A 16,313-nucleotide genomic window follows, 5' to 3' on the forward strand; every position below is an offset into this window, starting at 1 on the left:
TTCAGAATAATTAACCCCCCTCCCCCCCCCCCCACTATTCTGTAATGCTATGTTATTCAAATATCATACTATGCATAATTTTCTTTGTGTGAAATAGGAAGAAATAGAACAAAAAATCAAACCAGACAGAAACCAGAACCTCCATTACTTCCATCCCCTCCAAAGAAAAAAAATGCAATCATGGCGTTCAAAATATATGGCAAGACAACGAGAACATATCTCATTAAGCCTTGAAAGTTATCATCACTGAAAATTTTCTCGCTCTTAAGGTAAATACCCAGGTTTAGAGACTAACACTGCGAACTTTTTTTTAGACTTTCAAGGTTTGTATTACATTATGTTTCCTTGTTTGCTTGTGTGTTTTTTTCTGAATCAAAACTGCACATATCCTCACAGCGTGAGAAAAATCCACTGCGTTGAAATCATATCGATACTTGGCATGATACGAGCAACAGCAGGATCTTCGTTAAATGTTTGTGGTACCACTTCTGTTCCATTATTATTTTCCCCATCCATAGTCGCAATAATAACTTCAACTAAAACAACCAACCTAAAGATAAACAGCAGTAAGAAAAAATCCTTCTGTATCAGTCTCATAATCGCTGTAAAAATATCACAATGCCACCATCATAAAAACTACTCAAGTATTCATGTCTGTTTAAGTGTACCATTCGATTTCCGGAACAAGCAATCACGTAAAATATATATATTTTTTTAAGTATACTTCCTCGCCTTTCGTAGCCAAGCGACAAGGTTAAAAGCAGCGTATAGACTTGTGTTTAGACCCGTAATTAAACAGCTTTCTTCTTTTCCTCGAGAATGTAAAGGCATTGCGTATATCAAACAGGATACTGATTTGTGCCTTTTAACAGCAAATTCCTTAATATCAGGTAAAGAGTTACAGACTCTGACCAGTGTCAATTGAAAGCGTCTTTGGAAGGGATCCAAACTTAGAAGTCATCTTTGATTTCCTTGCTTCAATCTGTATAATACCTAAGAAGGATTGATGCAAATGCTCATTTCTCCCAAAGACTGGAATCTCTTACCATTGAATGTAAGAGAATAGAATGCTACACACATGTAGATTGTTTTATTTTTATTTTGCTTTGACTGGCTTAGTTTGGTTTGACTGGCTTAGTTTGGTTTAGTTTGATTTGCTTTGATCTGTTTTGGTTTGATTTGGTTTGCATTGGCATGCTTTGATTTGGGTTGCTTTGGTTTACTTTGGCATGCTTTGAATTGGTTTGCTTTGGTTTACTTTGGCATGCTTTGAATTGGTTTGCTTTGGTTTACTTTGGCATGCTTAGGTTTGACTTGCTTTGGTTTGCTTTGGTTAGGTATTCTTTGGTATGCTTTGGTTTAGTTTATATTTGGCTTGGTTTGGTTTTGGTGTTTTGCTATTGAATATCACTTGCTGGTCCTTCCTCCAAAGCATTCTTCACACCACTCCTTGATTTCTTCCTGTACTTCAGAAATCTCTCTCACCATCTCTTTTCCTGTACTTGAGATGATCCGGAACCTCTTTCCATCTCAACATTCGAAGCCTGGTGACGGAGAAGACGGAATCGTATTGCCCTCTCCGTATCATAGCAACCGGTTCTTTAAAGTGCCAAGGATGGAGGGAGGGTGAGGTGCACTGGATGTGAGCAACCATTTCCACTTCTACGAAAGATCGAGGAATTTCAGAATGGACCAAAAAGTAATATCTTCATTTCCGTTTCCTTCGTATCCAAATGATACAAAACTATCAAGGTGTAAGAATAGTTACAAGCTGAAGTTTGCGAAAGCAGGAGGAAAGGTATACAAATATTAAGATATCATAATGGATTAAGAAATAAATGTACGTGAAATGAACGTCTGGTTAATGCGCAAACGATAAATGGATAAACATGCACATACACATATAGTGCATAATATTATGCACACACTTACATACACAAAATATACAAATATTTTGATCTTCATGAAAGAAAGACGACGTAAGATAGTGTAATATATCAAACTGAAGAGTGTTGTTGCTACAAACCCAAACTTCAAATACTACGGACTTGAGGGAAAACTCCTGCTTGTTATTCTGCGAATTTTGTCCTACCCGACTGGTCACCACATCCTGTGGTCAGTCTACACACCCTACCTCCCTACACTGCAAAAAGTCCGGTGTTAAATAGTGAACACCGAGCTGGTGTTAAATTTTCGGTGCTCATTTATGGTGTTAAATTAACACCCCGGGTGTCATTTCTAAATTTTAAACTGTTTTTTGAAGAGTTTCTTAGTAACTGCACTTCTTGTTGATTTTTAATTAAAACAAGACGATCAAGAATTTTACATTAAAATACTAGATTTTTGAAAAAATGTGAAAATAATTTTACACCAAAGTAACACCAGCTGGTGTGGTCCCTTATTGAAGCTGGACGGGTGTTAAACCATTGATATTAACACCAACAAGTATCAAATCAACACCATGTGGTGTCATTTTTTAATTAACACCAGTACAGTGTCAAAATAACACCTGGTACAGTGTCAAATTAACACCACGAAGTGTCAGGTGAACACTTTTCAACACCATCACAGTGCATTTTTAACACCTGTAGGTGTGGTCCTTTATTGAAGTTTGATCGGTGTTAGATTTAACACCCGTGGTGTTAAATCTAACACCCATGTTTTTACAGTGTAGGAGCCTAACCTCTCCCATAAACATTTCTGGATAACCTGTCTCCCCATAGTCTACTGGTGCTAAGTTCTCCCCTATCATCCTCATCATGTAATATGTGAGTCCTGGTGTCAGTGACCCATGGACTGACAGTGGTCACTATTAACCTACACCTTTATTTTGTTATAAGTTATATCCCTCTGTTTGAATATTGTAAATTAAGCCCCTCCTTCTATAGTATACATGTATTATAAAAGAGACCATGTGCTTTGGAAAAGGAGTTCTCTCTTTCACCCTCTTCGGGTATAGACACATTACGTTGGTCTCCCTTGCCATCCCTCTTTAGGGGCGATATATGGCTGTCTGATAGTACCTCTGGTATTGAAATCTTGGCAAATATCTTGGTCATTTTGTCATTCTGCCGATGTGATAGTCACTCTGCTCTGAAATCTCAGTGGCATAAAGAAGGTCAAAATATGTCTTGTACTTTGACTTTGTATATTGATTGTGTTGTGCTTTAAGGACAAAACAAATGCGTATATTGTTGTCATTGTACAGTAATAAACTGTCGCTGTTAATTCTGTTTCTCCACTTTGGTATACCATGTGGTTTGTATCTTGCGCATATTAATACGTGGTCACCAAGGTAACGTTAATTTCCTACCCTTACAGAACAGGAACACGAATTCATTGGTCCTCCTTTAGCTATTAATTTTATAGCGTAATTGTATATAAATCAGAATGAAAGTTTTCATTTGGAATATTTAGTGTTAAGCTACTTTGTTTTATATCTAAATATTTTAACCAGCTCAACTATTCTAATTTCCTTTTCCTCTCTACAAATCAAAGGATAAATAAATTCAGATATATATGCATATACAATATATACATGTATGCATATGTATGAACATAAATAAACAAATTAAGTGACACATTATTCATTACAGAATAAAGGTACAGCTGTACTAGATATCACAAGACAAGTGTAATGCTTAGATATCTGAAAATGCAACATATTCACGATTATTGATGTATTGGTTCTGCGATGGTGAAATTACTTCGGTAATGCATATCCCAAGATGGACCTCACAGATAAATTGAAGAACATCACTATTCAATTTCTTGGTCTGTGGGCATATGTTTCAACAAATAATTACTAGTAGGTTCCTACGTATGAGGCTGTAAGTAATAAAAAAAAAAAAATGAAAAGAAAACAAAGCAAGAAAAAACAAACAAGAAACAAAAATAACGAAGTCAAGCGAGACTTACATCCACCCGTTAAAATTGTTGTTATTTTTTTTATTTAATAACCTTTTTTTACAGAAAGGGTGGGAATAGCATATGAGAGGAACTTCCCTAAGTAAGCCAACCGCCATGTTTAGTTTGTTCTTTCTTTCTTCGTTCTCTTTTTCGACACTAGGCATACCTGGATGAGCGTCGAAAAACTCCTTGATAGCCTCGGAGGACGAGGCGTGATCGCGCGCAGACCACGACCCGCGGTGGAACACGCTCGCACCGCATTCTTCCGAAACCCGAGCGATGTCTGCATGATCCGTAGACACCCATACGCTATCGAAAACTGCAAAAGTATTCAAGTGGCCAGGTACATTAACTCACATATGTACAAACACACACATAAGCACACACACACACACACACACACACACACACACACAGATACACATAAAAGCAACTATTTTGATCTGCATGATCGGAATATCACAAAGTGAGGTGTTCACTATTAAAAGGCGAATTCACGTCCAAAACGTCAAATAATGCACAGAGTACATAGTCCCATGGCCAGTGTATTTCCAATAAATTATTCACTCCCTCCTTGGTTTCTTGATTTTTTCCCTATTCTTCTGCTTCTGGACTATCACCCAGGGATAAATTAAGTATACCTTTGTTGATGCATCAAGCATAAAGCCGCTAAAGCTTGTCGACAGTTAACACTAAGTATTTCTGAAATACGTGAGGCTCCTGTGTCATCAACACTGTTCAGTGTTATATATTTTGTTAAAGATTTTTCAGAGTATACGTTTCTCTGCTAAAAGACCACAATAAATTCCACAAATCTATTCATCAGTTCATGGAGCATTCGATGTACAACATGGTGTGGATTCAGGCGAATAAATTATCGCTCAACATAGATAAGACTAAATATATGGTTTTCAGTAATACAATAAAGTTTCTTCCAGCGTGTCCAGGTTCAGTATTAGTGAATGGATTGCAGTTATTAAAGTCAAATAGATCAAGAAAAATTGTAGGTATTTATATTGATAGCAATCTTTCTTCGAAGGTTCATGTTGATTATTTATGTAAGTTGTTGTGTAAAAATGTTGGAGTTGTTCACAAATTGAAATACCTCTTCCCCAAGGCAATATTGCATTCCCTCTATTCAACTCTATTATTACCTTACTTAAATTACGGAATATTGGCCTGGGGGAATTGCTCAAAGACTAAAATTGATTCGTTATTTTTTATTCAGAAAAGGGCCTTGCGGATTATAAACCGTGCACATTTTGGGGGGTCGTACAAATGAATTGTTTGTTTCTATAGTAAATTGCTAAAAGTTTCTGATTTGTATTTGTATCACGTTGGAATTTTTATGTATAAGCTGAGCATTCGTGATCTTCCTAGTTTATTTTCTTTAATGTTTGTTAAAAACAGTGAAATCCATAATTACCCTACAAGACACAGTGGATCATATCACTTTTCGTTCGTATAGTTTTAGCCCTTAAGACAATTACTTCTACCGGCCCTTCTTTCTGGAATGAGTTAGATTCTCTTCGGTTGCAATCAAGCCCTCTAAGTTCTTTTAAGCAAAATCTAAAATCCATTTTTTTTAAATCCTATGCCTAGTTATTTGCCATGATCATTTGATATAGCTGTGCTTATTCGCAATGATGCCTCGCTCGGGTGACTACATTTGGACTATATACTGTATTTTCACTACATTTTGCTTGACCAATATTACAACTTTATGTAGCAATGGATCCCTGAGTTTTATCATGAATATATAAACTATTTTGTACATTCCTCTGATTTTATCATAATCTCGACATACTGAATTTCTCATGTGTTTTGTCATCTTTCGTAATCAGCATGTTGTACTAAACGCTTATATTATTACTTTGGAACCTACATCCTACAAACATTGCTTTTTAGTAGGTTCCTCATATTACACATCATTATGTTACAATATGTCATGTCATACATTTTTGTGAAATTATGTCTAAAATTGACTGTTGTGTTAAACATTTTTAACTTCGAAATCAAATGGAACATGAAATCTGAATGTGAAATGTGGAATATAGAACATAATTTTTTTTTTTAAAATATGAAAAATCGTCTTGAATGCCCCTTTAACTCAGTAGGAGTGTGTAGCATCGTGTTGCATAAACAGCAATTCATGAAACGGGGAAATTATCTATTACAGCGGTTACTGTACTTATAACGACCACATTTTGAGCGATAGCTATAGGCGGATTGGATGCATAATTTCATATATGGCTTTTCCTGGCTTCTTAGAAAGTAAATGTAAACATTTTTTCACGTATATTGCATAATATAATGCTCACAAATTCTTAGTTCATTGTGCGTTTGAGTGTCAGTCTTTTTAACTTCGAAATCGCGCACGTTGTTCTGGGTTCAAATCACTTGAACACACGCACTGAGAATAGAGACATGAGTCAAAGATTCCCTTCCTGCCTTTCATCCCTCGCAAATGATATTTTTTGACAATGAGGGCAATAAAACTGATATGTTCAATTCTGTCGAATTTGAATGTTGAATCGATCAAAAGTGGTCATTTTTGCGATGTGAAGTATGATTGCACTTTGTTGCCATCACACTCTATCTTTGTCCGAAAAAATGAAAGAAGGAGCTGTTAAAATATCCTAGCCAATTACAATGTTCTTTCCCCTCAATTAACTCTCTTCTTCTTCCCAGAATTTTGCGAAAAGGCAAAGGACGATATAATAGAAAAATGGACCTTTCAGCAGGGTGAAAGAGGAAAAAAAATCCTTTACTGCGTTCTCTCCGTCCAAGTTCAAGTTCAAGTAATGGTTATTTCATATAAGAAGAAGAATACATGATAAGCAGAAATATTTATGTTTATAATGTACAGACACGCACATTATATAAAATGACATTGAATATATATATATATATATATATATATATATATATATATCAACATTAGGAAATTCAAAATGAACTGAATTTGAACTTAACAGAGACAAGAACAATAATAGTAAAAATCTGCATAATTTAGAAAAACATACAAATCGCTAAAAAAGAGAGTAGATTAATACAATACGGAATTGCATATTTCTAAAACGGCCTGTTTTTTGCATTTAATGCATGAATTTTTTGCACATGCCTTAAAGAATTTATGTTTGTTTGTTTATTTGTTTGTTTGTTTGTTTGTTTGTTTGTTTGTTTGTTTTTGTGAGTGATTTGATAAAGATTGTGCAAACTCAATACATTTTTTCTGTCTAATTTCTAAACTGTCCTAATTCACATTGAATATTAGTATTTTTGTAATCCACATAATTTCTACCGAGAATAATTTCACATTCTATGTTTTGTATTCTCTCTAAACTTACTGCAGTACTTGTTTTAAAATAAGTCCACCATTAAAAACTTGTACACAATATTCTAAAACTGGGGCAACACAAGACATTCGGAAATTTTACTGTTTCACGATTTTAAACATATACATGTATATTTTAGGCTATCATATTTGTGAGTGTGAGTGTGAGTAGGAGTGTGTGTATGTGTGTGTATGCGCGAGTAATTTTCATCAATTTTCCATCGCATGATATCCCAATACAAAATATTTAATATCATTTTCGGTATTACGAACTTATTTCATTTTTGGATTAACGAAACTATGAATAACGAAACATAATAAATGATCCAAAAAACAATTCAAAGGCTTTTTCTTCCTTTTCCCTTTCTTGTCGGTGTAAAATATGATTTACAGCGATTGATGTGATGCTTCATTCCACATAGCTCAGATAATTCTTGACCGAGCTGAAAGCTGAAGGACACAAGAACGCAAATCTTTCTCATGACTAAACAGCTATGCTAGTTCCCTGTAGAAGGGTATATGCAGTTTTTTCCTACCCACAAAATTATTTGATTCCTCATATCGTATGTCAATATTATCTTTCATTCATTTCTTTTCCTAACGTTTTCCACTGATATTATATACATTGCACCGCTTCGGCAGTACTTTCCCATGCGTCACAATTGATATTGCGACGTTACCCGTGTCATGATAATTATATATTCTATCTATTTCGATATAGCCGACATTATACCAGAAAAATGCATTAAATTTGCTAAGACATTGTCTCTCCGATCCTGTATAATGGGAAGGATTAGCAACAACGAATAACAACATCTTTGCAAAATATAATATATAGACTAAGAACTGTAATGTGTTCGTAAAAAAAAAAAAAATACTGATGGATGACTAATGATATGCTTGGTATGTACATGGTATATGTAGTTTTTTATCAATTTTAATAGCTGTCTGTAGACATGTACTTGACGGAGTTAATGATTAACATGATAGAAGAATTGAGGAGTACCTTCAGAGTCGATAGCGGCCCTAAGGGCCCATGTCACGAGCGGCTGACCCGCAATGGACCGGAAGTTCTTCAGCTTAATCCCCTTACTGCCTCCTCTTGCCAATATCAGGGCTGCAAAATGGCCCGAACGAGCGGCCGTCGAGTTGTTGCCAGTGACGCCTCTCGCCGGAGATGCGGCAGTGCTGAGAGAGAAAGTTGGCACCACAGGTTGAGACATGTTTGAAGTTTTTAAACAGAAAGTTTCTGTAGTCTCTATGAATCCCCAAATCTTCGTTAGAATGAGAGTTCTTCAGCGAGCAAACGCGAATTGAAAAAAACCTCAGACCAAACACTATAGACTCCGTTTTGTGAACAATATCATATCTCAGTAAACCCTCCTTGCATGCACCGCGTTCCGAATCGGATTTTTTTTTTTCCTTTTTTTTTTTTTTTTTTGCAGGCGGCTCACTCTGAGTATACTGGGCTTCTCAAATTTTTCCGAAACTCTTTGCCTATCACCACCGTCACGACAATTCGTTCTTCGTTACTTATAAAATTCGGCAGGCTGCTGCATGAAATTATATGTGTTGCAGTATATAATCAATCGATTATGTTTTCAACACATTTAGCGGCCCGTGTACTTTCGGCAAGCTTATCACGGGCTGTCGTACACAGTGCATGTAATGAAAACATCGTCAAAAACACGACTGCGACATTCACCAAATGGGCATTCTTTTCCTTTTTATTTTTTTAAGTGCGGTTCCGGCTGATTTCTGTTTGGTTGTTTTCTTTTTTGTTGTTGTTGTTGTTGTTTGGATTTTTTCTCTTCCTTCTCCCCCTCTCTTTTTTTTTTTTTTTTGTTATGTCTTTGCTTTCCTTTTTAACGTACTTTCTCGAAGCTTATGCACCAAGATCTACGGACTGCGCAACCGAATGGCGCTTGCGGAAAGTCATCCGCCTCCCTATACTCTCATGGGTTTCTCGGTTTTGTTTTGTTTTGTTTTGTTTTGTTTTGTTTTTGTTTTTGTTTGGGTTTTTAATTTTTTTTTTTTTTTTTTTTTTTTTTTTTTTGCTATGCAAATTGGACAGTGATGCACTGATAGCATGCCTTCTTCGGGGCACTCATACTTATTTGCTCTTTCATTGCCTATTTGCACATGTAGTTGCATATCAACTTTCAAATCTCAGTGATAAAAATTACGCATGCACATAGGGTAAGGAGATGAAAACTGTAATGGATACGTTTAGTGACATTTTTAATTACTCCAGAGCCCTGTTTCACAAAGCTGTTCGTAAAGTTACGAACAACTTACGAGCGACTGGTGATCAGTTCTGATGTGCTTTACTTGTCAGAATTTCAATAATTCAGCACAAGAACTGATCACCAGTCCCTCGTAAGTCGTTCGTAATTTTACGAACAGCTTTATGAACCCCCCCCCACCCCCCCCCCCCCCAAGGTTATCGTAACCGATGTTGTGCATATTCCCAGAGAAGCGTTAAATACGTAGCAAACAAACTATCCATGCTTATCCAGGATAGCTGCCTGAAAAGTGGCGGTCCAGCTACCAGTCTCGGCAGTGAGGCGAAATAAAGAGCAGTACTAACAACAGCCTCAGCGCGCGATTGTGTGGGTGTGTCTGTGTATGTTTGCGTGTGCATTTAATGTATGCCACCTGTAGATGGCGCACCAGGCGAATCTATAGGGCTCACACGGGTAAATAATTCCCCATAGAGACGTGTGTTAAAATTCAGAATTCAAAAAATTCTGTAGAATAGCTGGGAGAAATGAGGTATTTCATCTTCACTAACCTGGATAAGTGAGATATACCCTTTCATCCATCAAATTTCCAAGGCGGGTTCTTCGGTTCAAACTCTGTCAAAGGGTCCGCAAAGCCAGACTACGAGTTCTTTTCACTCAAAAAATCACCTATTTTCTGTACATGCACCCAATGAAATATAGCACCTTCAAATTCCATGAGAAAAGCTTTCAACTTCCAACCAAAATGCAGTTTGTAGAGGAATTCATACTCAATATCTGCAGATATTGAGTTTTTTGCCAAACTGCATTATTGATTTTTAATTAATGTTTTTCTTCATTTATTTTGGTATCTTTGGTACGAATTTGTAAAGGGGTCTGGGACATTCCATGATATTACAGGACCTGGTGGGAGCCCTATATATCCAATATTTCCGAATGCATCTTAGACGCACGTGTACAAAAGTTATAATGATGATATCAATAATAATAATAATAATAATAATGATAATAATAATAATACTACTACTACTAATAATAATAATAATAGTGATAATAATGATAATAATAATAATAATGATAATAATAATAATAATAATAATAATAATAATAATAATAATAATAATAATAATAATAATAGAATGAACAATGCAATAATTGAGCCCTTCTACATGGAAATCTTTGGTAACTGATTATAACTCTCCAATTGCAGTGACAGTAAATATTAAGGTCTACAATATGCAGCACCCCCCCCCCCCTCATTTGAACTGACAGATTTATGTCCACTGACCGTTCGCTCTGAGTGGCAGAGGTCACTGCACCATTGAAATGTGGAATTTAACTCTAGAGGGAGGACAAGTCACTAGATGTGAAGAACCTTGTAAAGAACTAAATGTGAAGAATAGTTGTGCGATTGTGAATATATGAAAGTTATATATCCATGCTCTTTATGATGGGGGGGGGGGGGGCTCTATACATGTTAACTGTACATGCGTGGTAAAGATACAACTGCTCAGTGTAATTATTGTGTGCGTGGAGCATTATTTCTACTCAAACTGTGAGACACTCGAATGGGAGTCATTGGCGACCCCAAATGAAGCAAGTACTGCCAGGTCGATCAGATTGATCAAAGCTTTATTTGTGGCAGCAGTGTTGCATATAATTCAGAACGTTGAAAATGTTAAACTGAAGAGAAGCTATTGTATGTCAAAATGAATTGACAGACATTTGAATATATGATTGGAGTTTGTATCTGTACTGTCTAATGCGCTCAGATATGTTCATGGGGCAAGTATACTATGTAATGACAGTGTACCAGATCAGATTTTGGAGTGGACTTCCATACTCCTGAAGAAATATTGTTAATCAGAAAGACACTATATTAGAAAAGTCCTGTATCTTGTAAACTATCTTAACATTAGATGATACACATTTGAGAGCTTAGACCAGCCTTTGCTTAGTTCGGCGTGACTGACGGCTACTGAGCATTGCATCAGCTTCTGTGTACAACTGGCTTGCGACTGCTCTGGAAACGTCGACAGGATAGTTGGGTGGATAGGATAGATGGGTAGATGGCATATACGGCTGTAGCCAAAACTTGAACTTCAAGGTATATATCGGTACGATCCGTGAGTGGAATTGTAACACGCTAGACTCTATTTCTTTTGCGATGACCTGGGTACTCGCGTGTAAGCCCCTTAACATTAGATCTATTCACATTTGTGTAATTTACTAAGAGGATGAAAAACACCTGGGGAGAACTATGGCTAGGCGCAGACAGACGTCTAGATAGTAAGCCTAGACTGTTGAGCAGTTAACTGATATAATTAAATACAAATAATGAATCAGTTTTGAGCTAGATAGTAGATATGGCGTTATCAAAGTAATATAATAAGATCAGTTAACTTAAACCTTTTTAGGCTTTTGCCTTTTCTCGGACCAGTGGGGTAAAGTCTGTCTAACGTTTTTTAGATCTTGTCTAGAATTCTAGGCAACAGTCCAGACTAGATCTAGACCCGTCTAGACCTATTGACTTCTACCTAGAACCCTCTAACGTTAGCTACATCCTATATCATTTTCGGTTGTCACTAACTTCCGGCAAGTCTTACTAAGTAAACCAAACTGAAGGCAAATCTAGGCGTTTCTAAGCCGTACAAACTTAAGAAGTTAATTTACGTCGCCTGATGTCAACAACCAAACATTCTACTGTTTAAGGTCTAAGTAACCTTGCATTTAACATCGCGCTAACGCCTAAAATTATAATCTACAAAAGTGATTTTCAAATCAAACTTTCTTAATATGAATTATGCTTATGAAACGGATGTTTGCCACCATTCATGGCAGTTTAATATCTATAAGTATCACTTTATCAAAAATTAATTCAAATTCAGAGTTCCAGGCCCAATGGTCAATTTAATGCTGAACGCTTAGTGAAGAAGTAAAAATTTACAATATAAGATTTTTTTTTTTACACATCTTGAAACATACATTTGGCTGTAGTGTAGGCTTTAAAATGTTTGTCATATACAATGTAGTATACTTGTAGCCAGGAAGTGTATTCTAACTTTTGTAAGTATTGCACCAAGCATTATTTAGCCTAATCAAGAGAATCTATTAGGCATAGGCCAAAGTTTGTTTCAAAAATCTGTGCATTTTTTATACCGCTGTGTTTCACATAAGTGTATACTATTCATCATGCGTCAGTAGTGTCTGAATTTCACACACTGACGTGCAGCTTCCATTTCCGTTTTTTCGCCTGTTATTTTATTTTGTGCACCCAAACAACTGCACAATATGTGTGTTTTTTTTTCTGATCCTTTGAAGCTTTCATTGATTTTAGATCGATATGTCTGAATTACTCAATTTGTCCAAAAGAAAGGCATTAAATGCCGCTGAATGACTTTTCCACAGTGAGTAAAACAATCACAATTTTAGCGCGGCGGTCGCCGACCCAGCGGCCGCCGGCGGCGCATGCGGCCGCGCCCGGCTAACTATTAGTCCGGGAGCCAGCGGGGGTCAGCCTAGCTGAAAAGGTTACCAATTTTTATGTATATAGCAATTTAGTACATATGCCCCTAAGTATGGAAATGCACGTCTGGCTGGTCATCGGTGGTGGGTGTGGCCAGGAGGGCCAAAGAAAGGACCCCTCAAAATTAGGCTAGCCTAGCTGGAAAAGTAACCCCATGAAAACCACTGGAACATGTTCGTTACACTTACAGGATAAATGAATGACCATTGCCAGACGTTTTAAGTGGTGGGGGGTAGCCGCCAGACGCTCTTAAAGGCCCAACTCCAGCTAGGCTAGCCTAGCTGAAAAAGTAACCTCATGAAAACCACTGGAACTTGTTCGTTACACTTACAGGATAAATGAATGACCATTGCCAGACGTTTTAAGTGGTGGGGGGTAGCCGCCAGACGCCCTTAAAGACCCAAATTTTTCCAGCTAGGCTAGCCTAGCTGAAAAAGTAACCTAATGAAACCCACTGGAACTTGTTCGTTACACTTACAGGATAAATGAATGACCATTGCCAGACGTTTTAAGTGGTGGGGGGTAGCCGCCAGACGCCCTTAAAGACCCAAATTTTTCCAGCTAGGCTAGCCTAAATAGCTGAAAAAGTAACCTAATGAAACCCACTGGAACTTGTTCGTTACACTTACAGGATAAATGCATGACCATTGCCAGACGTTTTAAGTGGCGGGGGTAGCCGCCAGACGCCCTTAAAGACCAAACTTTTTCCAGCTATATAGGCTAGCCTATAGCTGAAAATATAACCTATGTAATGAAACCCACTGGAACGTGTTATTTACACTTACAGGATATATGCATGGCCGTTGCCAGACGTTTTAAGAAGTGGGGGGGGGGTGTGTAGCCGCCAGATGCCCTCAAAGACCCAATTTTACCAGCTAGACTATAACCCTGGCTGGAAAAGTAACCTCCTGAAACCCACTGGAACTTGTTCTATGTTTGTATCTCACCTGATAAACACTGTCGACATAGTATTCTGGTGTTCTTTCAATAACTTTCCACACTTTTGAGCTATACGTTATGATCACCAAATTCACTCCTCAGATCATCTAATGATTGCTGTCAAGACCCACTGGAACTTGTTCTATGTTTGTATCTCACCTGATAAACACTGTCGACATAGTATTCTGGTGTTCTTTCAATAACTTTCCACACTTTTGAGCTATATGATCACCAAATTCACTCCTCAGATCATCTAATGATTGCTGTCAAGACAGTGTTAATATTGGTGAAGTCCGACTACGTCAACAGTCAAAAGGTCAATGAACTAGGCCTATGCCATTTGAAAATCTCTGTAATCATAAAGTCGATATGTGGACGAGACATCACTTCGCTTTTGCCTTGTTAAATGGTGAATATTAAATTAATTTGTAAGCTTCCGTTTCTAATTCATACAGCACCAGCATACATGTCTGAGAATAGCGGTAAAGAAGATTAGAGTCTTTGGCAACAAGTGCAAAATTAAATTCTGTGCCTTATTTGCTAAACAAACGTGGTAGGAGGACAACGACCTGTTAGGCAATATGGCGGACCAATAGCTCTATATTATTAGTGTTATAGAATAAATGACAATGATGTAGTTCTGAAACATACTTTTCATTAGATGCTTTTGCAATGACTCAATGTATACTTTTAATCGAACTAAGTATATATCCATGACTTGCTCATGAATTACGGCAGAACGATTCCGTGAGGAAAGTTTTCTGTCATGTCATTACGGAAGAAGTGAACGTGTCAATATTTTGCTATTTGTTCCATAATTATTTCTGAAGTGGTTAAATGTATTTTCCTAAAACATTTTTTTCTTTTATATAATACCTACGTTGCATCCAAATGCCTATTCGTTGAAAAAATGCGGGCCATGTATTCAAAGGTCAAAGATCATAGGTTAATGGAAGTAGGGCATACATTGTACAACATTTCACTAAGTTGTTGTTGTTGTTTTTTTTTTGGGGGGGATGATTCAAAGTGTCCTAAAACCTTGTATTTTAATACATGTATTTAGTTTTGTAGTCACGACTCTTGCTATGAATGATGCCAAACTCTTCCCGCTCATACAGTTAATGCAGCCGTTTCAGGGAAATAATTATGATAATGATTGGTAATGCTGAAGTGGTTCATAACATTCCATTGATACATATGTATAGAACAGAAAGTGAATTTGACAATGGTATATGATATCCGCAATTTACTCTTTGACAGGTTCTATTATCCGATTAATAATGTATAAATTGAATATACAGTAGTCCCCTATTTAGTAACTACAGGTTAAGTTAGATAAGCTGCATTCATTTTGCACGCGACCATGGCGTTATAGCCAAAGATGATTGAATTCTGTAAATCTCTGTGTGCCTGCACAGGATTGGAAAACGAAACAACTTTCTGTGTATAGAACAACGAAACAGAAACTGGTGCATGCATTATCTCAGTCACTTTGTTATGCATCATGATGGTTTGCTCATTGCAGTTCCGGAATCTCAGCTCGAGGGACTCGAATTGATCCTAAATCAGTCGGCATGCGTGTATCACCCAAAACAATATCTGAACACAATTATAACTGCAGTCCTCCATAGTCTGTATTGGTTGTCGATAAGGGCTGGTATCAAGTTTGATTTTCATATTATTTACAGTACCGAAGTTGTATTTAATTGTTTTCATCGAAATGCCCGTATACGGTATGCGTATCTCAGTTAACTCTTTAAACCATAGTTGTAATCTACGTGCCAAGAATCTCATGTTTTCAATAAGCGTGAACTCCAAGACATGTCGTGATAAGGACTTTAAGACAATTGGCATCGTCATTATAAAACGAATTCCCCTTTTACAAGACACGTTTTAGATTTTAGATAGAAATATGAATTCGTTTGAATGCATACAAACAGCTTCTTAAATCCTCTTACATTTTGTTTTTAAGATATGGTGTATACTTTAGAAGTGTAAGAAGCATGCTCTTGTTTTAGAGGCTTTGAGTACTGGTAAGAAGCATCTGTTATTCTTATAGGTTATGTGAATACGCATTCAAGAACGTTTTGAATAAAACGTATCCAGACAACTGCATATCATATTTTCACCTCTTCCTTAAACATGCAGATGTATACTCTTGCCGAGAAGGTTAACTGTTTGATATATATAGTGCTCACCTTATTGAAAAGGTAATTGGGTAAATTTTTGGTTTCAGTATATTATTCAAACACAACTAAGTTAACTTTTACATTAACATTTTCACAACTCACAAATTCTGCACGCACACACATTTCATGATTCACAAGATCCAAGTCACACTAATCCTATTTACTTTGCA

General features: G+C 36.8%; 1 protein-coding gene across 1 annotated transcript in view; it reads right to left on the reverse strand.

The window, feature by feature from the left end:
* LOC140231816 (N-acylneuraminate cytidylyltransferase A-like) overlaps positions 1-8,469 on the reverse strand; it is a 40,672-nt gene extending 32,203 nt beyond the window's left edge. Inside the window, exons 1-3 of the mRNA XM_072311969.1 lie at positions 8,253-8,469; positions 4,076-4,228; positions 1,513-1,662 (exon numbers count right to left, since the gene is read on the reverse strand). Of these exons, the coding sequence (XP_072168070.1) occupies positions 1,513-1,662; positions 4,076-4,228; positions 8,253-8,469 (520 nt within the window). The remainder of the gene's footprint in view (positions 1-1,512; positions 1,663-4,075; positions 4,229-8,252) is intronic.
* Positions 8,470-16,313: the final 7,844 nt, after the last annotated feature.

The sequence above is a fragment of the Diadema setosum genome, chromosome 8 (assembly GCF_964275005.1).
Source record: "Diadema setosum chromosome 8, eeDiaSeto1, whole genome shotgun sequence".
Taxonomy (NCBI): domain Eukaryota; kingdom Metazoa; phylum Echinodermata; class Echinoidea; order Diadematoida; family Diadematidae; genus Diadema; species Diadema setosum.